This window comes from Podarcis erhardii, assembly GCF_964252035.2.
Source record: "Podarcis erhardii genome assembly, chromosome: 8".
NCBI classification, from domain to species: domain Eukaryota; kingdom Metazoa; phylum Chordata; class Lepidosauria; order Squamata; family Lacertidae; genus Podarcis; species Podarcis erhardii.
Window position 1 is genome coordinate 23,537,823 of NC_138499.1, and position 25,602 is coordinate 23,563,424.

The 25,602-nt window shown below is 43.2% G+C and overlaps 1 protein-coding gene across 1 annotated transcript; it reads left to right on the forward strand.

The window, feature by feature from the left end:
* Window positions 1-811: 811 nt before the first annotated feature.
* On the forward strand, window positions 812-13,731 carry ZNF706 (zinc finger protein 706). Its single transcript, XM_081874906.1, has 4 exons — window positions 812-1,001; window positions 8,316-8,452; window positions 10,219-10,324; window positions 11,542-13,731. Exons 2-3 carry the CDS (start codon window positions 8,318-8,320, stop codon window positions 10,312-10,314), a joined length of 231 nt encoding a protein of 76 aa, XP_081731032.1. The 5' UTR covers window positions 812-1,001; window positions 8,316-8,317; the 3' UTR covers window positions 10,315-10,324; window positions 11,542-13,731.
* Window positions 13,732-25,602: the final 11,871 nt, after the last annotated feature.

Here is a 25,602-nt window from a genome sequence, read left to right on the forward strand (position 1 = left end):
CAGAGGCGGGAGAGCCACCTGCCACGATCTAGTGGAGATCCCTGTATTGCAGGAGGTTAGACTAGACTAGATGAACCCTTGGGGTCCCTTCCAACTCTGCAATTCTATGAACCGGAGAGTTTGGCTTTCTTTGATTCCCCCACACTATGTGCCGCAGGCAGCAGCAGCAGCAGCTATTGTCAGGGGAAGAGTCAAGCTGACCTGATGATAAACATCAAGGAAAGCTGAACACAAAAGCCAGCACCATAAAAACCAAGAGAAGGATCTTTACACTTGCGCGGTGGGGGAGGCGAAAGAGAGAGAGATTAAAAGCAGCAGAACGTCGTTTATTAGTGAGGCTGACTAAAGCTTCACAAAGAATGCATTATAAAGGACCGGCATTTCGGGTCCCTTCAGCCGGCTTTCTTCTTCTTCTTCTTCTTCTGCCACGGTTTGTTGTGAGGAACCGCCTTCCCCTCCCCTGCCGGGCGGCTTCCCTTCAACCCGCCATCATGCCCCAACGGGCGGGAAAACCGTCGCTTGCCGACTGTGACCCTGACAGACAGGAAAGCGGAGGGAAATGGTGCTTTGGAGGGAACTCCAACAGGCCCCGCCGCCGCCGCCGCCACCTCGGCTTCCTGCTCAGGCCAAGCGAGAGGCCTTTCCTCCGCGTTATGTAATAGGGAGGCGCCGCCATTGGCCCGGTCCGGGCGCAGCAGCAGCAGCAGCCGCCGCCGCCGGATGAGGCGTTGGCGGGAGCGGCCTGGCCTGGCTTGGCCTGACTCTCGGCTCTCGGCGGCGGCGGCGGCGGGGAGGGGCGGCGCGTGCGCACTTCGCCGCCGCCGCCGCCGACGGACGGGCAGGGAGACGGACGGCGAGAGAGACTCCGTCCCTCACACACACACACACACACGGGCTCCTCCATCCTCACGGGCAGGCGGCGGCAGCTGCTGCTGCTGGGCCGCGCGGAGCCTTCCGTAGCTGTCGACGGACGCCTCGCAGGCGGGACCCCCACAGCCCGGGTAAAGGCGGGGGGCGAGGGCAGGGGCTTGGGCGCCGCCGCCAGGCCTCGGGGGCGAGGGAGAGAGAGGAGAGAGGCCGGCAGCCTGCTCGGGGCGGGTTAAGTCTCTCCCCCCCCCCCCGAGCCGGGCGGCGGCTGGAGGGGTTTATTTCTCAGGCCCTCCCCCCCTCTCTCGTGGGGAAGTTTCCCCGTCCCGGGTGGGGGGCTGAGAAAGGTAGAAGAGACCCCTCGTGTTTCTTGCGGGGCTGGACACATGGCCGCTTCTTTCACGGACGGGAAGTTTTTTTTTGGGGGGGGGGATTCGGGAACATGGTGGTTTCCTTATGGTTTTGCCCTGTGGTGGCATTTCCCATTTATTTGTCTTCCCCCCCCCTTAAAAAACCCCAAACACGTTTAGGGTGAGGGAAGGGTCGGGGGGGGGGTTACTGTTAGGCCCCCGCCGGAAGGTGCTGGGTATGATGGGATTGGGTTGGTTTATTATATTTCTATGCCGCTTTTCTTTCTAATGAATCCCAAAGCGGCTTATAAATAACAGTAGCATAATGGAACACTACACATATAAATCATGTAGAATAATGGCTATGGGGGTTGGCTGTCTGGGTTTGCCTGTTAGAAAGTTGCACTTTCTTACATGGTGCTGTGAGGTTGTTGAAATGGGCTTTTCCACCTTAAAAAAAACCCTGGCCAGTTTTGCAGTGTTTCCTCTCTTTAGATTATCCCCGGCTTCCCCTAGTTATCCATGTAACAGGTTTACTGGCAGCACCAAATTCACCTTGAAAGGGTGAAGTTGGTAAATGATATGATGTTCGTCTTCATTGAAGTCATGATGATCTCTCTTGGAAATAAGTTTTTAGCCAGCTGTATCAAGGATAGCTGGACAGAGTGGGAAACCAGGCATGAAGATGGTGAGCTCCCCCTTCCTTCCTTCCTTCAGTGAGGGTTCTTGCACTTGACTGTGCAAAACAAGAGGATTTGTATTGCGTTGGCCACACTTGGCCTCATACGCTTTCATGCCAAACACCATTCTTGGCACACTTTACTCTTTGTTGTTTCATTTCTTTCCTTGCCATCACGTGTTGGGACTGAGTCTGCTGTTCACATCAACACTTGAAACAGCTTAAAATCAGGTTGGAATGCTGTCTCTGCATGTGTTCCTTGGTACAGTAAGGATTAAAAATTATATATCATAAGAGTTTGATTGTAGCTGAATGGTAAATTAATCTGTGTTGTGCTACGTGTGTAAAACGCAGCTGGTAGTGTCAAGACCTGAGATATGAAACCTCATTACCATTTGTTACTTGGTCACATGCACTGGTTGTTTTCCGACTTGGACATTTCCTTCTAGAAAACAAGTTCTTATGCAAATGATATGCTTGACAGCTTAATCAGAATCTTATTACTCTATTTTTGTTTCTTTACCTTTTTGTACATTCAGCTGTAAAGGCCTGTTCATTTTCTACCCTTGTTTGTCTGATTAAGTTAAGAAGTGAAAACTAGTCTGCAGTCTCATGAGTTTGGGAAAACTGCATGTTGTATGCTCCGTACCCCAAATATTGGAATATTGATGAAGAAGGCATTTAATACTGATATTCCTGACATACACAGTTAGAAGGTTATCACAGCAAGATTAGATGCACATGTTTTGTTCTGGGAATCGGAATCTGGTTGAAAACAAGGAAGGATCTGATAACATATGTTGGCTGTGTGCAGTTCCAGAGGAGAAATTGCTGCCTGCTGTTATGACAGTGAAATTCTTTTAGGACTTAGCAGATTGGATATGGTTGAAGTCTCATGGGTGTGCCTTTAGAATGAACATCCTGGCCAGCCTCCTTTTTAAATTCTCAGCTGTCCCAACCAAGATACCCATAAGTATACCCACCAAGGTATGACAAAACAGTTGCATGAGTTTTATTTGGGGAGGAAACCATCTTGGGAAATCGGCAACAAGTATGTTGATCCCTACTTTATTAATCTTGCCAGGGTAATAACTTCTTATTATGCATGCACCGTAAGTAAAATTACGTATGGTGTGGAGAAAGTGAATAGAAACTGTTCTTCTCTCATATTATTAATTACATTGCATTTATATCCTCCAAGGAACTCAAGGTGGTATAGATGGTTCTCTCTATTGTACCTTGTCGTTTGCCCTGTGAAGTAGCAATATAATACACACGCATACACAACTATCCTTCACTAGCAGCAGTTCAGTATTAAAAACAACAATAACCAGCCACAGCAACAGTGCAGACAAGGCTTGATGCAGAAGAAGTTTGTTCTTGTTTTTTGGAATTAGAAGCTCTAGAGATCTCACCAAAAAATACTTTTGATCATGTAGATAGCAGATGGGGGAGGAACCCATGTACGGTACAGTGGTACATCAGAAGTCGAACAGAATCCGTTCCGGAAGTCCGTTCAACTTCGAAACATTTGACCTCCAAAGCATCGCTTATGATTTCGGCTTCTGAAAGAATGTTCGAAAACCAGAACACTCACTTCCGGTTTTTGATTGATCGGGAGCCAAGGTACAACTGTATTAAAACATAGGAAATGTGAATATGCAAGGCAGAAGTTTCAGAACCATATTTGCAGTCTTAAAAAATAATCCCCGATGCTAATAAAATGAGAGAACTTTGTTACAGTGGTGCCCCGCAAGACGAATGCCTTGCAAGACAAAAAACTGGCTAGACGAAAGAGTTTTCCGTCTTTTGAGGTGCTTCGCAAGATAAATTTCCCTATGGGCTTGCTTCGCAAGACAAAACGTCTTGCGAGTTCTTGCGAGTTTTTCCCTCCCTTTTTCTAAGCCGCTAATAGCCGCTTAGCCGCTAAACCGCTAATAGCGCTAAGCCGCTAATAGCCGTGCTTCGCAAGACGAAAAAACCGCAAGACGAAGAGACTCGCGGAACGGATTAATTTTGTCTTGCGAGGCACCACTGTATAGTAAAACTCTTAAGCTTTTATCTGGTCACACTGGTTTTATGGATTCAGTGTATGTGGGTTCAGCATATGTGAAGTCATTCTCACTTCCCTGTCACTGTTCTCACTGGGCTGCTTTGGGAGGAAGGGAGGGATATAAATTGAATAAATAATAATAAAGTTACCCATCTGTAGTCTGAGAATATGTGACCTTTTCTATAGAGCTGCTCTGTGGTCAGAACACATACATTGTACAGCAGAAGTAGCTAACCTGTGGCCCTCCAATTGCTGGATGACAACTCCTATCATCTCTGATGGTTGGCCATGCTGGGGGTGGTTCATAGGAGTTGGAGTATGACCCACAGGAATATAGGTCTCTCTGCCTTTTCCTCGTGAATCACTTTGCTGGCATGTGAATGGAATGCTCTGAGGAAAATGATACAGGAAGATAAACTGTGTTTGAGGAACTCAGAGACTTGGAAGGAGTATGTCTCCCTTTTTCTGCTGACCCAGTCACTGAAATTTGCAGGAGAGTTCTGTCTTGTTCTGAATTCAAGCCATCTTCAGTGTGGAGCAGTGGTGTTCAAACTTTTTTCAAAGAGGGCCAGATTTGATGAAGTGAAGGCCGTGAAGGCCAACCAAAGTTTTTGACCTTTTTATGATTGAAGTTGTTGATGTTTTTTTTAGGATTTACCCCAGAAAATAAACTAACACAGGGGCCGGGTTAAGTCAACTGCCAGGCCGGATTATACCCCCGAAATGAACTTTGGACATGCCTGGTGTGCAGTTTTGTCAGTAACTCAATACAGGCTTATTCACCTGGGCTTTGGGGTTGTTTTGAAACTGGCCATTGTTACTTGATACTGCTCCTATTATCAAAAGTTAATAATGGCTTTAGTGTACCATTTTCCTGTTTGCATGAACATCCCTTTATTCGGAGCAGCCTTCTAAAAATCAGTCCCTTTAGCTTGGTATTGGCAGCACTGTTTGGCAGCAGTGGCTCTCCAGAGTTTCTGGAGACATCACAAGTTGAGTTTGGGATTTTTGCATGCAGAACAGGCGTTAAACCTCTTGAGGTGCATATTTTGATAATGACCAGTTTATACAGTCATACCTCCGGATAAATACGCTTCAGGATAAGTATTCTCGGGTTGCACTCAGCGGCGACCCAGAAGTAACAGACCGCGTTACTTCCGGGTTGCGCCGCTCACGCATGTGCAGACGGTCAAAATGATGTCATGCGCAGAAGCGACGAAACATGACACGCTGTTGCATCTTATGTTCTGTTCAGGATGCGAACGGGGCTCCGGAACAGATCCCGTTTGCATCCCGAGGTACCACTGTATTTGGAATAAATAATAAACCTAGGAGCAAGCCCAAAAAAGTATAGGCTGTCATTCCATTGCATATCTAATTCTATATCAGGAATAGGGAATCTGTAGCTCTCCAGATCTTGTTGAACTACAACTCTCATTGCCCTTGAACACTGGCATTGCTGACTGTGGCTGTTGGGAGTGCAACAATATCAGGAGGAATGCAGGTTCTACGCCACTGACTTTAAGAAAAATATAATGGCTGTGAACAGCATAGAATAAAATTATAGTCATAAAACAAATACAAAACATCACAAATAAAATTAATATATCAACTTTACTGAATCACTACTTGGGGGAAGCCAGAGTGAACAGGTGAGCTGTAAGTAGGCACCAAAATGCCGGTACTCTTGGGGGGTGCCTGATAATCACTGGAAGCACAAGCCAAAGGGCAGGTGCCACCACACTAAAGCCAGACATAGCCTATCCTGGAGGATGCCATGGTCAGTGGTACAGAAACTTGCAGAGAGATTGAAAATAGGCAAGGTCTCACTCTCCTTGTCTCTCAATTAAAGTAATCTATCAGGGTAATAGGCCAATTCGTCCCAAATCCATGCCTGAATTCAGATAACAGTGGTTCTAGATAACTGGTCTCTTCCAAGAATGTCTCCTGTTGTTCTGCCACTACCCATGTCATCTTCATTTACAACTGGTTGGTAACTATCACAAACCATGGAGACCAGTGCGGACTTCTTTAGGAGTGGCCATACCAGCTTCTTTTAATGCCAAAATTTATATACTGCTTGATGGTAAGAAAACCTCTAAGCGGTTTATAAGAAAATCTCTTACGTGGTTAATTAGTGATAAAACATTTTCAATGACTAAAAGGATTCCCGATTTTAAAAGCATTTTTAATACAGCTGTAGTTGAAAAGTACAATGACAAACACAATCTTAAGAATATCCCTCATCTCTCTCTTTTATGTCTGTGCCATACGATCACAAAGTGTGTATTTTGCTTCAGAACTATTTGTACTGACTGCAAACTATTAGCTATTAACTAATCAGCTAAAACTCATATGAGAAGTTGGCTTTTTTAAAAAAAATTGGATGCTGTGTATACTAAGCAGTCACGTGAGCCTCAGTAGGATGCATATCTTTTAAAAATTATGCCGTTATATGCAGCTTTCCATTTTGGGGGGTTTGTTTTGTGTTAGTATCACAACTTGATGATGCTTGCAGGGGAATAGTTAAATTATCAAGCTGCTAGGATATATATATATATATATATATATATATATATATATATATATATATACACACACACACACACACATACACCCACACACCCACACCCCTTCAAGAGTACACTGGGATAACCTAGATGTCTTGGAGAAGTGTAGGCAGGCTCTGGTTGTCTGTCACTCTTCAGTCTTCTTGGTCTCTTGCAACAAAACACTGTAAATGCTCTGAAACAGCATATTGTGACAGACTCTAGCTTCATGTTACACACTTGCACAATGATACAAGGAGCAATCAGAAGTAAACCAGAACTGGGTGGAAATTATTCTGAGTTCATATGTTACCTGAGGAATGAGCACTGGCTATAGTGTGGGAAAGAATTACTAGGTCACTTTTGATGGCAAATGTCTAAATGTAATGTCTAAATGTAAATCTTGCTCAATCATAAAGCTCCCTCGATAATATAGGACCATAATGATACGCTCAACATAACCTACCCCATGGAGTTGTTTGATGAATAAGAAGGGATAACATCACACCTGCTATCTATAAGTACAGTGGTACCTCAGGTTAAGTACTTAATTCGTTCCAGAGGTCCGTACTTAACCTGAAACTGTTCTTAACCTGAAGCACCACTTTAGCTAATGGGGCTTTCTGCTGCTGCCGCGCCGCCGGAGCACGATTTCTGTTCTCATCCTGAAGCAAAGTTCTTAACCCGAGGTAATATTTCTGGGTTAGCAGAGTCTGTAACCTGAAGCGTATGTAACCCGAGGTACCACTGTACTTGAAGAAAGGGTAGGGTACAAATCTGTTGGTGTAAAATAAAAAAAAGAAAGTTTCCCTGCTTTGTAAGCAAAGTGTCCTTGGTAAATGTGTTCCCTTCTCTGTTTGCCTTGTGATATGAATGTTGGTGCAGAGACATGTATTTGTAAGGGAGAATTGGAGTATTTTTGTAAATATTCCAGACCATTTTAACCCATTGTTTCCAGCAGCATCTGGGGGGATTGATTTTGTAAGACATTTTTCTTAATAAGCCCCCCCCCCCCCTTTTGTGTGTGTGGCTTTTTGTGGCTGGTCAGTTCTTGTCCCTTTATTTTCAACTACAGTAGTGAGTTCTGAAATACTATTATCCTAGCATAGCTGACAAATAATTTCATAGAAGCTAGAGTTCTCCCAAGTCTAGTTGGAGTAATAAAGGTGTTGAATTCCTTGTGTTCTGTGACTGATTTATATCCGTGTGAATGGAACAATGTGTACTTAATCTAGGAGTACCTTGAAACAGTATAGGGCTGTAATTGGGCTGTCACCAAATCATTGGCTGTCAGGAGCAGGGAAACGCACAGCAGTAATTATGTCAGGACACAGGATAGTTTTGTAATTTGACCCAGGACTACCAGTTTCAGTAGCAGCCATGTGTTTCTTCTCAAATATAGCACCACCTTCAATTGCTCTAAGTAAATGGAGGGGTTTGAGCCTGAATTCTTTCCTCCGAATTCCTCCTCCTTGTAACAGAATAAATATTCTCTTAGTTGTAATCTGTGGAACCACTCTTGTCTCATTTTTGGGAATAAATGATGGGGCACCTATGCTAGTTGTGAGGAAAGTACCTGGGCAAGTAATTACAAAAATAATTTGTTTGGGGAGGATAGTTGGTCCATATCTGAAAGCAGCTTATGCTTTTTCTAGATGGAGGCTGGCTCTTAAGAAGTGCTTAAATGCTATAGCTGCAATCCTAAATACAGTAGTGAGCAAATTCTTTTAACTTGAAGCCATTTATTTCTGAGCAAATATGCCTTAGATTGCTCATACGGTTCAATCTGCTATAATGCCTTTTGCACTTATTTTTAGATATGGCTCGTGGACAACAGAAGATCCAGTCACAGCAGAAGAATGCCAAAAAGCAAGCTGGGGCAAAGAAGAAACAAGGCCATGATCAGAAGGCTGCAGCTAAAGCTGCTCTAATATACACCTGCACCGTCTGTAGGGTAAGAGGCTTTGAAAATGAAGCATTGTGGCAGTCTTTCCAGGCCCCAAGTTTGACTTGTATGGAATGAAGCTATGGAAGAAACAAATAACATCTATGTGTGTTGTGTGATACATATGCACTCTAGGTGGGGAATTGATAATTTGACTCTGGATTCCCTATGCTCTTTTTCCTTCATATAATTCCCTAGAATTCTCTTCTCCGTAGGCAGTACAGAAGAACCTACATAAAGTTTTAACACACCCTTTGCGTTGTCACCGGCTATTATATCAACTTGTGCCTATTTGTATGAGTTCAATTTCCTACTACTGATTTCAGTTGTTGGGTATCCTGTGCTAGCAAGTCAAAAAGGTTACATGGCAAACACTTGAATCTTGTATCAGATGAAGGTGTATATTATCGGTAGTGCCTATCATTTCTGCAACACTTGGGGAATTGCATGCGCTTTGCTTCGAAGAGTTGGAGGGTGTGACAGCATGCATATGCAGTGTAGTAAATCATTAGGTTAAGAGGTGAGGGAGAAGGAAATGAGAACATCCTCACTTTGTGGGTTCCTGGGCAAGAGATTTCTGATTTTTATTTATTTATATGCTACCCAACTAACAGTGTGTCCTCTGGGCAGTTTAACAGCAGGCTTCCCTTCAGTGTGAGAGACTCAAGGCAGCATACAGTTGAAAGCAGATATAATAACATAATTGATAAACAATAGCAATAAAATATCCTGCAGAACAGGGTATGATAAAAATGGGCAGGATGGACAGACAGATGTGTGCAACGAGGAGTAAAAAATGGAACAGGTACTGCTTGGATACACAACTGAATAACAGTGCAGGACTTGGTGAAGCAGGGATTTTGGTCAAATACTGGGGGGAGACTGCTTGTTACATAGGGACCTGCCTGTTTCTAGACAGTGTTTCTATACATTCCCAGCATTTGGTGAGTGTCTTGCTTGTAAGTTTAGCCTTATATTTAGGCACTAGTCTAGTAACCTTTGGTGACCAGGAGTTGCATGTTGATATGGGAGTGGGCTGGCAGGGGTGGTATGAATTCTCCCTCATCTGCACCTACTGTAAAACCCAGGTGAGCTGTTAGAGAAGGTGAGCCCCCTTCTGTATACCCATCACCGAAAGTCGGTTCTTGATACCTCTTCCCTTTAATACCCAACAGGCTATTTTTAAAATGATGGCTGCCCGTTTGTGGAATGCTTTCCCCAGGGAGGCTCTCCTGGCACCTTCATTACATATTTTTAGGCACAAAGGGAAAACATTTCTCTTCAACCAGGCTCTTTGCTGTTAAACAGTCTATGGCCTTTGAAACGTGTTGAGGGAGGATTATTTTTTATTATTATATTATGCATGTTGTGTTTTTATATTGTAATCTGTCCTGTGATCTTCAGATAAAGGGCAGTATATAAATGTAATAAATAATAATTTTGTACTTCCCAACAGGCAAAAAACTAAAGTTAAAACTGAATTCACTGGTTTCAGGAAGGAATACCCATGAAATACTAGCCAAATAGCCGGCAGGGAGGGGGCACAATTTTATGTACAATTTGTGAAAAAGATAAGAATTGAGTAGGAATGAGTAGGTAGAACAAAGCAGGGAAGTTAGGAGGGGTGGCAAAGAATGAGGAACAGTCCCTCCAAAATTTGGCTGCTCTTGAGCCAAAAACCCTAATGCAGTCCTTTAGGATTCAGGGAGAAGAAGCTGTATTTGAATCTGTTTGGGATTTTGCCTTGCATAAAGCTCCATTCTCTCCTTAATCAGACACAGATGCCAGATCCCAAGACCTTCAAACAGCACTTTGAGAGCAAGCATCCGAAGACTCCGCTCCCTCCAGAACTGGCAGATGTTCAGGCGTAAAAGCTCACAGGTGAATGCTTAGTATTTAAGTTTTGAATTAAAGAAATTTAGTATATATCATATACTAAAACTGCATCAAATAGATTTCATTTACAATATAGGTTTTATGAAAATTGGGAGCTAACTTAAAGCATAAACGAGGATTTTGGTTTTGTTGTTTCTCATATTTAGAACTTTATTTTGATATAGCCAGGGCATTACATTGGAGAGTTGCCAAAATTGGCAACAAGTCTGTGAGAAGATAAATGTGTGTAATCTTCTAATTTTGTTGTGTTTATCTGTTACAAGGGTTCAGGGAGGTTCAGTTCATTTACCGTATTTTTCGCTCTATAACACGCACCTGACCATAACACGCACATCGTTTTTAGAGGAGGAAAACAAGGGAAAAAACATTCTGAATGAAACAGTGGATGTATCATTTTTGGGCTTCATGCTGTGGCCACAGACATGTGATCTGATGGTGAATTTGGGGTGACCCAATGCCAAAATCCTGAGAGTTCCTGTGGATCCATGCTTTGTAACCACGTTTTTGCACCATTGCAGCCCCAGGCAACAGTGGGTGCGTGATTTTTTTGGTGCAGGCTGTAGCCATGGACATGCTATGTGATCTGATGGTGAATTTGGGGTGACCCAATGCAAAGATCCTGAGAATCCCTGTGGATCTATGCTTTGTAACCACATTTTAAGTGGGGAGCGAAGGAAAAACAAAGAAGGGACATTAGAGGGGTGTGCAGAGAAGCAGCTGGCTAAGAATGCAGGAGAGGGATTTAACGGGTTGGAGGAAAGAAAGGCAAAAGTTTCCCCCCACCCAAGCCAGCCATATCTCTCTCTCTCTCTCTCTCTCTCTCTCTCTCTCTCTCTCTCTCCCCCTCTCCCCCCCTCCCTCCCCCCTCTCTCTCCCTCCCCCCCCCCTATCTCTCCCTTCCCCCCTCTCTCTCCCTCTCCCCCAGCAGCACCGGAGCTTGCCTCAGCCGCTTCCTCTTTTCAGTTTTCCCTTTTCCTTGAAGCGTCGCGATTTGATTTTTGCCTGGTTTTTCGGCTCCAGGGACCACACATTCGCTCTATAACACGCACAGACATTTCCCCTTCCTTTTTAGGAGAAAAAATCTGCGTGTTATAGAGGGAAAAATACGGTAATTATGGAATGACATTACATTGAATCATTAGATGCTAGTAATTCGATGAGACAATAAGACTGTATTTAACAATATTACTCTTGTGTTGCAGGTGAATTCATGGAACCTATTGACTCTTCTACTGTCAGACATTGCATAACAAACCTGCAGCTGCTTTTCTAACAAACTGTTGATCAGCAAAAATGAAGGGGCTATAGAAACATTCATATTTTTATGCTGTTCCTCTTGGGCGTCATGTAAAGATGAATCTATGTAACTGTACAGTTGTGCCCTACTTGGAAATCTGAAAATTGGTTCATTCTTAAATTTTTTACAGTTGTAATTATATTGATGTTCATATTGTGTAAAATAACTCATTTAATAAAATAGTACTTTGATTTTACAATATCGCAGGTAAAATACTTGTAGAAGTTCTGTTTTCAATACCTGTTTTATTTGCCTTACAAAATCCTAACAAGTGGACTTCTCCCACAGCCAAAAACTAAATGGTGTCATTTGCTCTTTAACACTTATTACTGTTGAGTCCACATTAACTAGAAAATTCTTTCTCCATTTGGTATGCAACTTGCTTTGAGCCTGGTTATTTTCTAAAACACTTAATGTCATTGAACGAAGTAGTGTTTTCTTTCAACTCTGTTTAGTTTGGAGTGCCTGCTCTACAGACCCTTATGAAATTTCATTCTTGTATATAAATGAGCTTTTACCTTAAATTTATGCACTGGAGACAAGTGCAGTACCAGTGAATCCTCATGCTAGGTGGCAGGCTGGTGGAAGTATAGTAGAACTGAAGTTTTGTTTTGGTGTGATCTGAATGATCATATTCGCTATAGCAAGTTAAAATAATTTATCTCTGTTGTGAAGTTCCACTGTGGAAACTCTTAAATGCACCTATGAGAAGTCAGCCACACTGGCTACATTAGTGTGTAAAAAATGACTACTGTAACGGTTTCCTTGTTTGAAAGCAAATGTTAAATAAATCTGTTTCAAAGAACAGGATGGCACACAAAATGGAGTTAATAACTAACGAAATGGAAAGAAAAACTAGCTGAGCTTTGATTAGTTGGAACCGATGAATGGTAGCAGGATAGGTGTTGCTTTTTTCCTATCTCGCAGCATTGGTTTATGTCTGGACTACCCAAATTTCATTTTGAACTAGATTCTAATGTCAGATGCAGAGTGCCCATGTTTCGGAGCTCTGTCTTACTTGCTTTTTACTGGAAAGAATTGCAAATCCATTTTATGTTGGTACCAGATGACTGACATGGGCCTTATTGCTTTCCCATTGATTGGATATTTGGAAGGAAATATTGACCAACTTCTCTTTGCTTTGTGCCTGGGTCGTTTAATCTTTTAAACAGTTAATTCTTTACTTAAGCATGCCCATGCAGGTTGCACATTTGATACGGAAAGGTAAATAGCAGTTTGTGCATTTGTTAACCCGTCTGATCTATGCCATTTAAGTTCATCTGCCATTACTATAGTCATTCTGGAATGAATCTTCACAGTTTTGTAGCTGTCATTGCATTGTACCCCTGACATTAGAATGTAGCCTTTTGGTTCGTTTTGTTTCCTCACTTGATAATTACAGCCTGTTCATCATATGATAGCTAGGTCCCAGTAGGCAAGAAATCTGCCTTCCAAACTGCTGTGGTATGCTTAAATGTTGGAACTGAGTGCTTTTTAAACTGAAAGACACTTGTTCACAAATTTTTACTTTTAGTAGTCTGTTTTTGGGGGGAATTTAAAAAAAAAAACCACCACCTTTAAATAAGTTCATTCCTAAAGCTGATACTTGTCATGTATTATTTCAGACCTCAGAGCAGTAAATAAAGGAGGGTTTTCTTCTAAATTATTTGGGAACAATTAAGCATAAGTTTCCTACTAGCTGTAGGACAACTGACCCATTTATATGCAGAATTTGCATTTATTTAAAAAAAAATTGTTGTCATCAGTAGCATTGTGTTTATGCACTGAGCAAGTTAGATCTTGATTTTGTACACTATGCTAATGCTGTTACCAGCAGATAATTTGTTTTCTAATCAGTTAAAAGCCACCACAGAATCTTGGAAGGTCAACACACATGGGAGCTAACATGCGGGGTGGGGGGAAGAGAAAACTGAGGTGGTAGGAACCTTGAATTCTCTGTGCTGAGTTAAAGAGATGGGGATAAATGTGGAAAAAATATTCTTTCCAAATCTTGTGGATGGTACCCTGTTAATCCTGGATAAAGACACAATTGTGCAGTGTAATGTGTCTGATTAAAATCTTTTAAAAAGCAAAAGTGTAAAATGTGATATTTCCTGCCTACTTAAAGCAAGTGTCATTTTATTAAGCTTTGATGCTAGCTGGGCAGCTTTAGCAATTTGTTTAGTACAGGGAATGGAAATGTCAGAAAGCACTTCACTCAACTCTCTAAGCACGAGTAACTTGGGTTTGGAAACACCAAGATAAGGTAAAGAAACATCTCAGCAAAGGTCCTGGTGAATTGCCAAAAGTGCTTGGCTGTGATGAACAGATGTTTGCCTATTGGTTAAGTCACACTTGAAATAAACAGGATACAGGGTTGTATCCAGCACTGCCATTATGCTTATGCAGTAGACGCACTATGGAACTTCCCTCTCCTCTGCCATACAATCCCCTGCACACCCCCAAAATCTGTTCTAGAAGTTTTGGGGACCTTATGGTACAGATTTGCGGGGTACGTAGAGAGGAGGTTGCACAAGGTCACTCTACGCATGTCATGTAGCACTTGAGGCAAACCCATAATCTTGGGTGAAATGTGCTACGGCCATCAGTCAGTCGCATCATACAAAATTGCTCATAGTCATACCAAAGATTCCAGGACTATTTGCATGTAGATTGGCTGAAACAGCATTCTCTTGTGAAAGAGTGTGAATACCTAGTCTCTGGAATGCTGCCTAACCTTGAACTCTGGGCATTAGCAAGAACCCTTGTGAAACTTACATGTATAGTGTCAAATACTACACTGTCAGGCAGGTTTTGTCTCTTAACAGGCCTGCTGAGCTTTATAGGTCATATCAAGTACTGGGTTCTTTCTTCACTCCAGCTACGTGCTATCTAGGTTCTTTTTTGCCTTGCTAGGAGAACAGTACAGCTGCAGCACTCAGATGAAATTGCATGTCTCGCTGCAGAGATCTTCAGGGGATGACTACACAGCATGCTTGGAAGATACAGACTTAATGCACTCATTCATTGGGTGGCTCGAGTTATTCTGGTAGTGATTGGCACATCAACCAGGTTATGACTTCCTTAATGCATGACAGTTTATAACATTTGCAAAGGTAAAATCTAACATCTATATTCTTCAAAAGGGCTGAAAGCTGCCAGGTGTTGGAATCTATTTTGGAGGACTGTTACAAAGTTGATAGAGCTCATTGTTTTCTGTTGCTCTGGAGGGGAGAATTTGAACCAACAACTTCAGATTACGAGGAGTCGAGTCTGGATCAAATCAGTGGATGAGGACTGGCCGCCTTGAGGGCTGTATGTTGCACAAGTACACCATCACGATAAATATTAGGAAGAGCCTCCTGATGGTACAGACGGTTAAAACGGTGGAGCAGACTGCTTTGGGAGATGGTGGCTCTCCTCCATTACAGGTCCTTAAGCGAAGAGGCTGGGTTTAACTAGAGGAAGCAGTGATGACCACGAAGCTAGGTGGCTTTAAAAGAGGATTCAATAAATAGAGGATTATCAAGGGCTACTAGCTATGATGGCTCTGCTCCTACTGGAGGGAGTAATGCTCTTGAATGCCAGTTGCTGGAAGCCACAAGATGGGCAGGGGGCTGTTGTGTTCACATTCTGCTTGCAGGCATCTGATTGGCCTCTTAAGAGCAGAATGCTGAAATCCTTATTGGGGATGCCACCTCTTGGGGCTGCTATAGGAGTGGAGTGTATGTGGTTGGAAGGATCAAGTGTTCCCCAAATGGTCTCTGGACTTCTTGTGGCACATGAGTTTTATTCAGATAGTCTGCAGCATGTCAGTATTACATATTCATAAAGATTTTTTTTAAAAGAAACTTTTTTTATTTCTTATATTGTCTTTGTATTGCAATGCAACTTGAATTCTATGAAATAAAATAAAACCTATAAGACAGTAAGGAAAAAAGCAATACAAAAATCAGAGAGCATATTGCACAGCACATTACAGTTGCTACAACAGGCAGAAAAAATTAGGAGGGGAAAGTGGGAATCACTGGACTGGGCAGACTTTGAGGTTCCTTGGAATTCTATGTAAAACCTTCACTGTTTAAACTGTGGTTTAAACCCTGTAGCATCAGTTTGAGAGTCCATCTAGTCCAGGATTATATTTAAAGAAGATGTCTTCAGCAAGCACATAAACAGCTTATGAAGACAGCTCTCCCTGCCCAAGAGCACGTGGTATTCAGAGATAGACGGGTTCTGACCTTGAAGAGCTTCCTTTAGCTCGATAAAGATGTTTTTCTAAGACTGCTTCACAAGGTTTGTATTTGTAACTTACTGTATGATTGGAGTATGTATGCATAATACACAGAAAATTCTGGCAAACATAATTGGGGGTCACAGTAATTTCATAAAGCAGCTGACCATCATGGCACAATAAGGGATAGCACTCAGATTAGTGTTCTGTTCTCCAGGAGTGAATAGTGTGTCCAGTAATGTATGCCACGAATAAACAGAACTGCTGTTCCAAGTGTCATCTGACCACTCTGCAATATGTAACCAATTTTTTGTGATTATGATAATTGCATACCCAAGACTTAAGATTTTGATGACGTAAGCATAGTTAACAGCTTGAAGATTTCTGTGTTGCTGTATTCTGTGCATCCTAACTAAATTGGATTGTATTTTGTTGTTTTCTTAATGTTCTGTATTGAAGTTATAAAAATTAATCTGGTTGCTTGCTTTCAGAGCACGTTAATGGTACAATGTAAGGAAATTTCCCATTAGATAGCCTGAAATAGTCATTTCTAGAAGGGGTCAGCATATAATACTGTCACTGTCCCCTGTTGGGTGCGAACATTTTCCCCATGCCTCACCCAGAGTTCCTTTTGTATTGTTTAATATAAATGCATGTAGAGTCTGGCAATGCTAACACTCCTACATGAGACCCTTCCCTCATTCAGTCAGCTGCTTCCTCTCCTGTAGGTGTGTTGCCAGGTACTTAAAGGGCACTGAGCACCACTGTCATTCTAGCACTGCGTTCAGCTGAGATCAGGTCCTCTCACCATGGAGCTGAATGCAAGCCCCGCTTGCCAAGGAACAACCAAGAGTGCCTTTTAAGGTTGGTGGTTGTTCCTCTGCAGCTGCATCTTTGCCTGTGCCACACTTGATGCCAGGTTGGGGAAAACAGCCCTAGGACCCCAGGTGGAGGTTCTCCACTGCTGCTGCTGTATGTACCGTATTTTTCGCTCTATAACACGCTCCAGACCATAACACGCACGTAGTTTTTAGAGGAGGAAAACAAGAAAAAAATATTCTAAACAAAATAGTGGATATATGATTTTTGTGGTTCATGCTGTGGCCACAGACATGTGATCTGACAGTGAGTTTGGAGTAGCCCAATGCAAAAGTCCTGAGGATCCATGTGGATCCATGCTTTGTAACCACGGAGGAGGGAAGGAAGGGGAACTATGGATCCTCTGCTCACGACTGCAGCAGATCCCCACCACCACCCGCAGGCATTCGCTCCATAACACGCACAGACATTTCCCCTTACTTTCTAGGAGGAAAAAAGTGAGTGTTATGGTGCAAAAAATACGGTAAATTTTATGAAATAAATACAAATAAACTGGCATTCAGAGGCATACAGCACCTCTGACCTTTTTGTTGTTTAGTCGTGTCCGACTCTTCGTGACCCCAAGGACCAGAGCACGCCAGGCACTCCTTTCTTCCACTGCCTTCCGCAGTTTGGTCAAACTTATGCTGGTAGCTTCAAGAATACGCCAACCATCTCGTCCTCTGTTGTCCCCTTCTCCTTGTGCCCTCCATCTTTCCCAACATTGGGGTCTTTTCCAGGGAGTCTTCTCTTCTCATGAGGTGGCCAAAGTATTGGAGCCTCAGCTTCAGGATCTGTCCTTCCAGTGAGCACTCAGGGCTGATTTCCTGAAGAATGGAGAGGTTTGATCTTCTTGCAGTCCATGGGACTCTCAAGAGTCTCCTCCAGTGCCATAATTCAAAAGCATCCATTCTTTGGCGATCAGCCTTCTTTATGGTCCAGCTCTCACTTCCATACATCACTACTGGGAAAACCATAGCTTTAACTATACGGACCTTTGTTGGCAAGGTGATGTCTCTGCTTTTTAAGATGCTGTCTAGGTTTGTCATTGCCTCTGACCTTAGAGGTAGCCTATTCAGCCATCATGAGGACTAGCAGCCGTGCCCTTCATTCATTTATCTAATCCCCTTTCCAAGGTGTTTAAGCTTTTGCAAGGGGATGCTATCGCTTCCTTATGCACTTGTGTGAAGAAGTGCTATCTTTTGTATGTTCTAAACAGTTTCATGGGATGACTCCAGATTCTGGTATTATGAAAGGAGGAAAGTCTTATTTTCTCCACATCGTGCATAATTCTGTATCCCTCTAACTTGTCCCACCTTGCCTCGTTTCTAAACTACAAAGCCCCAAATATAACCTTTCCTCTTACTTAAGATGCTCCAGTCCTTTGATCATTTTGCTTGTCTGTTCCTCCATCCTTTCTCTTTTCTTTTTGCACAGCTCTACGATATCTCTCAAGGTAGAGCTATAAATCTTTCTCCTTATTGCCATAAAGCTCCCGGTCGCCTTCCTACCTACTGTTGATTCTTTTGTTAATCTCGAAGTGCTAAATCAGTATACAAAGTATTTTTAACATGGAAAGTGACCTTAAGATATTAGAATTGCTTTTCTTTACCCATCCTGGTTGTGATGGAGGTACATATTTGAATGAAAGGAAAGGGAATAGCCTCAGCCAGACTGTACCCTTTTCAGTGAGATGGAATGAAACACCCTGCAGTGAACAGGTAGGGAACCAAAGTTTAATGAAACAAACTGTAGGCATGAAAGTACATTCCGATCCGTAGTTCAAAGAGCCAATGCGGATTCCTAATAGCATCTTCTTACATCACTTTCCCACTTTATCCTTGCCAGGAAGTGGGATCATAAATCTGTCTAATGCCATTGTTCTGCTAACACCTCACATGCTTGGAAGAATTCATATGATCTGTCCAAAAAAAAATTCAATTTCTTCTAGTTTTAAAACTAATCTTATTGCATGCTCTAAATATCATGTTGAATAAAAAGGATGCAAAAAGAAAAACAAAAAAAACCCTCCTGTGCCAAATATTCCAGAATATTTAATGATAATGAAAGTTGTACATGTTGACAGAGGATTCAAAACTCTGGTTTTAACTTTGATATATATCAAATCTGGATTAAACTTCAACTTGCCTGGGAATGGGAATTCTCCCCTACGCTTTGTCAAGGGTGGTAATAGTCATTTACTATTTTCTGAAGGATGACTGCTTGGGTGTGTGGCTTGGACAGGTAGAAACCCGTGTCTTAATCCTTTTGCCTCTCAGGCTCTGCCTTCCTGTGCCAGCATTGCAGCAGGTGGCCCTAGATTCCTTCGTTAATGGGAGATCTGACTTGGAGTCATTCTGAGATCTCGGGTCTCTCGCCCAATAAACACATTGCTCATCACCATCATTTCACCAGTAGTCTCGCTGCTGTGCAGTCTAAGGCAGAGTGAGCCTTGGGCTCCAGCCAACAGGTGGGTGATTAAAGAGAGACCAGCCCCCTCCAGAACTAGCCCCCGGATGCTTTTGAGCGCTCACTAGCAGGTCTGAAAAGCCAAGAGTCCTTTCCTAAAACCACCCTGTACTCGGAGGTATTGCACCCCTGAATGTGGAAATTTCAGGTAAGTCCCCTTCAGACGTTCTGACTGAGCTAGAGGCCGACTATCTGAAGCAAGAAGCGCCCTGTATTTCTGGGAGCTCCTGTGCAGTAGCTGGAGCGTCAGGATTCCCAAATGCACGGGAAGCTTCCATGAATACAGAAAGCTCCTTGCTCCACCCAGACAGCCTCTTGAGTCATGGAGGGAAGGGAATTGGCTCCACTGGCATGTTTGCACCAAGCCAGCCTCACCTCACTGCCTCATCCTGTATGCAGCAGCAACTTGGCCAGCAGGAGGTTAGGAAGGGCACAGCTCCACTGGGCCATCTGCTATTGTCAAATTGCTAATAAATGAATTGCCACATGGCATACCTGGGTGTAAATATACTAGATGAGAAGGTACAGGAAACATCACAGGGCTTGCTTATGTATGGAACTTAAGCTAGGCCTAGACCAGGGTCTCCCAAACTTGGGTCTCCAGCTGTTTGGGGACTACAATTCCCATCATCCCTGGCCACTGGTCCTGCTTGCTAGGGATGATGGGAGTTGTAGTCCAAAAACAGGTGAAGACACAAGTTTGGGAAACACTGTTCTAGACCGACCTTTCGCAACTTGGTGCCCTCAAGGTATTTTGGACGTCAGCTCCTGTTAGCTGCAGTCCAGCACAGGCCATAAGCTGGTCTAGACAAACAGCACATGGTGAAATATTACCAAACTGAAGCTCTTGATGAAGCAACAGCAACAAAACTCTTCAGAAGGTTAGGGGAAAGTATTGTTGTCTTTTGGCCTTCCTGACATGCTGGTTTTTCCAGATCGTTGAATGTTGTTGTGCATAACCTGCCCACCCCATTCCCTTGAAGTCTGAAGTAGTACGGTTCAACCACAGTTTTATCTCTTTGCCCAGAACAGTCCTGAACTGACGTTTGGGCACAAGGTTCTGCCCCGATCAGAAGTGTGGATAGGAAGAATGGTTGAAAACAGTGCCAAAGAGAAGTCGTCTTGGTTAGGAAGAAGTCCAGCAGCCATAGGAGCCAATTCCTAGGGACCAAGATCCATTTGGCCCTTTCAATAAAATATTTGAGGAAGCCAGGCCCCTCCAAATTTGATGAGCATTGCCATTCAGTGGTGTAAATGTGCCACATCATGTGACTGATTATGCGTGGCAGGGCTTACCTCCCCCCCGCCCCACAATATTTTATTCAAGTTGGCACCTCTGCCAGGAGCCTGGGTCAAAGGTTTCCTGAGCCCAGTTCCAAGGCCCAGACTCCACCATGATGGCTACGTGCTACCTTCAGAAGCTGAGGCGACATGTCTCAAGAGTCTTATCCTGCTTGCAAACTTCCTTGAGACATCTGGCTACTGGTCACTGAAAATAAAGGGATGTTGAACTAGCAAGATCCAGCAAGGCTCTTCTTTCAAGCTGCATGTAACAATTCATTTCTCTGCTCTAACCAAAATAAAACATTGGCTGCCAGCATCTGTACTTATACCTATACTTATACCTATCCTTATTTCTATCCTGTTGCTTACAGCTGATTGGAACCCTCAGTGCTACTCAGTGGCAGAACCGCATCCTGAGATGCAGTTTTCAAAATATTTCCTTCCAGATGTATTATGTTCCTTTCAATTGCTTGCTGTTGGCATGTTATTTTCATTCCTTAACTTCAAATTACAGTCTTCAGGGAGGCAAAATATTGTGCTAATGGAATACAGGGGGATATCTGAAAACGAATGGAAAAGGTATCATATTTCAGCTCTCATTTATGTGTCCACCCAACCTCATCTATGCGCTGCAACCCATACCTGTGATCTAGGGCTTTAAGGACTTATTCCATTGTGTTAGACGTGAACTGTGGTGAAGCAGTGTTTAGTGGAATGGCTCTGATCTGCGAGAATACGCAGGAACGTGTGAAATTGTTTTATACCAGCTCAGGCCATTGGTCCATCTACCTTGTTGTCTAGACCAGGGTTTCCCAAACTTGGGTCTCCAGCTGTTTTTGGACTACAACTCCTATCATCCCTAGCTAGCAGGACCAGTAATCAGGGATGATAGGAACTATAGTCCAAAAACAGCTGGACACCCAAGATTGGGGAACCCCAGTGTAGAGTGACCAAATGCATCTCTTCAGAGTTTCAGACAGAAGTCTTTCCTGCCCAACCGGTTGATACCAAGTATGGTGTCTTATCCTGTGGTTCGTTCCAACTTCACCACTATCTTGGAGCTGTCTGGTAGACCTAAATCCCAGACTTGCCTGTTAAACCAAAAGGTTTATGTTTTGAGACGGCGATACCTCCAACTCTCTAATCAGGCAAACTTGAAGTTGGAAATAGGAAACTCAGTGGAAAAAAGGAAGGAAGGAATATCCTCATTATTAAGAAAGCACACTCTTATTTTGAAGGGCAAGAATTCACATGCAACACACCTTATGCCTATTATGTGCCTAATTTATTAAACCAAAGAAGCATTGCAACTTATTTTCCTAACCAGGCTCTTGTGCATCTTTAATGGGGTTGACAACATTTACTGCTTGCTGCTGCTTCTCTGCCTATAACAAATTGCTCATTAGGTGACATTAACACAGAGTCATGTTGATTCCCATAATGTACACATTGTGATTTCTACATATTGTGTGATTGGTGAAAGGGCAAGCCAGCTGAATGCCCCCAGCTGGAATGGGGCGTTCAGGTTAATTAGCAAGCCTAGCCTTTAAAGGTTGCAATGGAAAACAGCAGATAACACATATGGAATTGAAATAAATAATTAAAATTTAAAAATTGTCCAGTAGCACCTTAGAGACCAACTAAGTTTGTTCTGGGGATAAGCTATACCCAGACCAAACTTAGTTGGTATCTAAGGTGCTACTGGACAATTATTTTTTTTAATTTGTTTTGACTGAGTCAGACCAACACGGCTACCTACCTGAATCTAGAACATATGGAATTGTCGTTTTTATTTTGATTATGTGGTTTTATATTTTGATTTTATTCTGTGAACCGCCCTGAGACCTCCAGGTATAGGGTGGTGTATATATTCAATGACTAAATAAATAGTTGCCCACGAAATCTCATTACTTCTCTCTCTCTTTTTCCCTGAAGTTTCTCTGGTACCTTCAAAAGTTGCCCATCAGAAATCCAACCACCATGTGCCTAAGATATATTCCCCCCTTCCCGGTGCCTTTCAAACAACTTTTACTTATCACCTGTGATTTCTGCCCCTCTTATTTCACACCTAAGTTCTGACCTTTTGGCCTACCTGAACTGAAAACTCTTCAAGGGTGAGGCCTGATCTGTGAGAATCTCCCACACCAACAGCAAGCTTCTGTACTTTCAGAGGAATAAGGTTGGCTAGAACCATTGCCCAGCGACCAGCGGAATAAGCAAGTCCATTGACTAATATTGACCAGAGAAATATATTTTGACTAAAACCTATGGGGGATAATACATACGTACTAGACCAGGGCTGGAAAACAGGATCCAGACAGTGGGGCGGTTCCTAACCTACCCACCCCAGCCATTTAACAGAACAATTTGAATGGCAGATTTTGCAACAGAACGAGTATTCGGAAAACTGCAAGGCCTGTATTTTTTTTTATTGTTATTGTTGCAAGTCCACCCTGCTACACCTGCAGAAACTTGCCCCAGCTAATGAAGTTATTGCAAGCGAATGATTCATTCAGGACTTTCCATCTTACAGCTGGCTTCCCCTGTACGAAGGCTTCGTTAAACCACACCCTTTTATGAGGCTGCAAAAGTTGCTCGGCAGGTTCCCTTCTCCTCCGCCACCGTTGATGGTGCGCAACAGCATAAGCCTACACTGAGACTTTTTTTAAACAACAACAACAGCCAACAGGATGCTGCCAGGCAATGCAACAGCTGGCGGCTTCCTGGACCTGGTATGACACACACACACACACACACACACACACACACACACACACACGTTGCCATAACAGCGTTGCACAGCGAGCCTGTGAACACACGCCCTGTTTGATTGTTTAATTAAGGCTTCAAAAGAAACGGCTCAAAATAGTTGTGTTGCATTGTGAGAATTATTTTATCTTTGAATTGATAGGGCTAATGAGCTTACCTTTCCCATACTGTTACGGCTCCGAAGAGGCATAAGGTCATTGAGTTTGGTTCTGACTTGGCTATGCAAAGATTGAAGAGCAACAAACTTCCAGTGTCTGGTTGCCAGAGACTGTTCTTTTTACTAACCGACAAGAGAGCCTGTGCAAAGTTACCCTACCCCAATAATCATTTGGAAAGGCTATTAATAGAGCAGCTTTCTGATTATGGCATGGTGTGATTTTGAAGTGGGGAAGAGAGGTACGTACTTCTAAGGCTGTGTTCCTGAACACGCTCTTCATTGCTTCAGTAAGGGGCATTGCTCCAAGGGAAGCTGCCATATCCTGAATCAGATCACTGGTCCATCTATAAAAAAATATATTCCTCTCCCCTTCCTCCCAATGGAGCTCAGGGCAGCAAAAAACAAGGAATAAGAAATTGCAAAAATAATAATAATAATCCAATACGTACAGATGCAGGCCGGGAAAGAGCCCAACTTACAAGACTTGCTGAAAGAGAAAAGTCTTCAGCAGGTGCCAAAAAGACAGCCAAGATGGAGCCTAATATCTTATGGGTGAGAATTCAAAGGGAAAGTGCCCTCCAATACGAAGTGGCCCCAAATCAGGATACCATCTTCTATGGCTGCACTCCCACAGCCTCCAAGTGTCCCTATTTTCCAGGGATGTCCCTGATTTAGAGAAACTATCCCAGTTTCTGATTTGATCCCGGAATGTCTCACTTTTCCTTAGACTGTCCCTATTTTCATTGGAGAAATGTTGGAGGGTATGGAGTTATCCGATCCCCAAGCAGTCTGAAGGCAATCCTGTATAGGGAAATTTTTTTTAGTGTTTAATGTTTTATTACATTTTTATATATGTTGGAAGCTGTCCAGAATGGCTGGGGCAACCCAGTAAGACGTGTAGGGTTTAAATAGTAAAATTTTTATTATGGAATGGGACGTCTCTATTTTCGTCAGAGGAATGTTGGAGGGTATGTATGTGTGACTCACATGACCCAAACAAGATCATGCCGCCACCCCCAACTTTTTTGGGCAACAAAAATGCATGTTTTGCGGTGCTGCGCAAGATCATTGCTCCGAAAAGGTAATTTTTGGGGGGTGAGACTGCAGCCCAAAATGGCAATGGCCATTTTGGCCTCCATCTTCATGCAAAAAAAGAAAAAAGATGTTCTGTTATTTTCTGGGACAGGTGATGGGTATGCAACACTAGAGGCCTGATTCCTTCATTGTGTGGAACAGACCTCCTGATGAGATGGCATCTGCTGGAGAACCTCACCTGCAGAGCAGAGTGGCTGACAGGGTCTATAAGGAGTGAGGCAAGCTTTCAGGTATACAGACCCCCAATGTGTAGAAGGCTTTACAGACCAAGACCAGCACCTTGAATGTAGCCTGATAGCTAACTGACAGCTAGTGTACTGTGTTTGTTGACTGGTGGCAGAACTCCAGGATTTCAGATGGGCATACTGAAGACAGAGGAAATGAAGGTCTTCTCTTGGGGCAGGCAGGTTCAGCTTAATGGCCTTCTGGTGTTCGTCTAACCGCAGGGCAGTCAAACTTTTTGAAGTGTAGGTGGGTTCCCACGAGGCAAGACACAGTGATAACAGCAAGAACCTTTATTTAACTAACAGAATTGGACAACAGGCACAAAGCAACTGCTTACATTTCTGAAGGCCTGGGCCACTCCCAACGTGATTGGCTGTCTAAACTTCCAAGCTGCAAATCATGACTCAGAGTTTAAGGGCCAATGGCAGAGGCCCAAATCCTGAAATGTTCTGTGATTGGATATCATGCATTGAATCAGAACACAGGGGCTCAGAATCCTTAGTCCAGATTCAAGTTCAGGCAAACACAGACCACTGAATACATAACACCTTTCATATACCAAGTGGGCCGCAAGAGTACTTTGACATGGAATTTGTGGGCCGCACACTGCCTTGTCACACAGGGGTGAGGGTGAGGAGTGAAGCCAAAATTTGACACCCTCCCCAAAGCCCTCACGCTACCTTCTGAAGAGTTACATGTTAGACCACCCTGTTCTAACCATATAAAGTTGAGGCTGCTATTTTGTGTTGGAATGGGGTGGGTTGTAAGCAAGAGGCACTGAAGCAAAAATTGCAGAGCCATGAAGTGTCTATTGCAGAGGCATGTTGGGGCACATTAGCACCTCTGTGAATTGCCAGTGGCACGCCTGGCATTAGCTG

Coding starts and splice junctions, on each gene's coding strand:
- ZNF706 (XM_081874906.1), top strand. CDS start 8,318: ATGGCTCGTGGACAACAGAAGATCCAGTCACAGCAGAAGAATGCCAAA. Junction 8,453..10,218: donor ACACCTGCACCGTCTGTAGG/GTAAGAGGCTTT, acceptor CTCCTTAATCAG/ACACAGATGCCAGATCCCAA.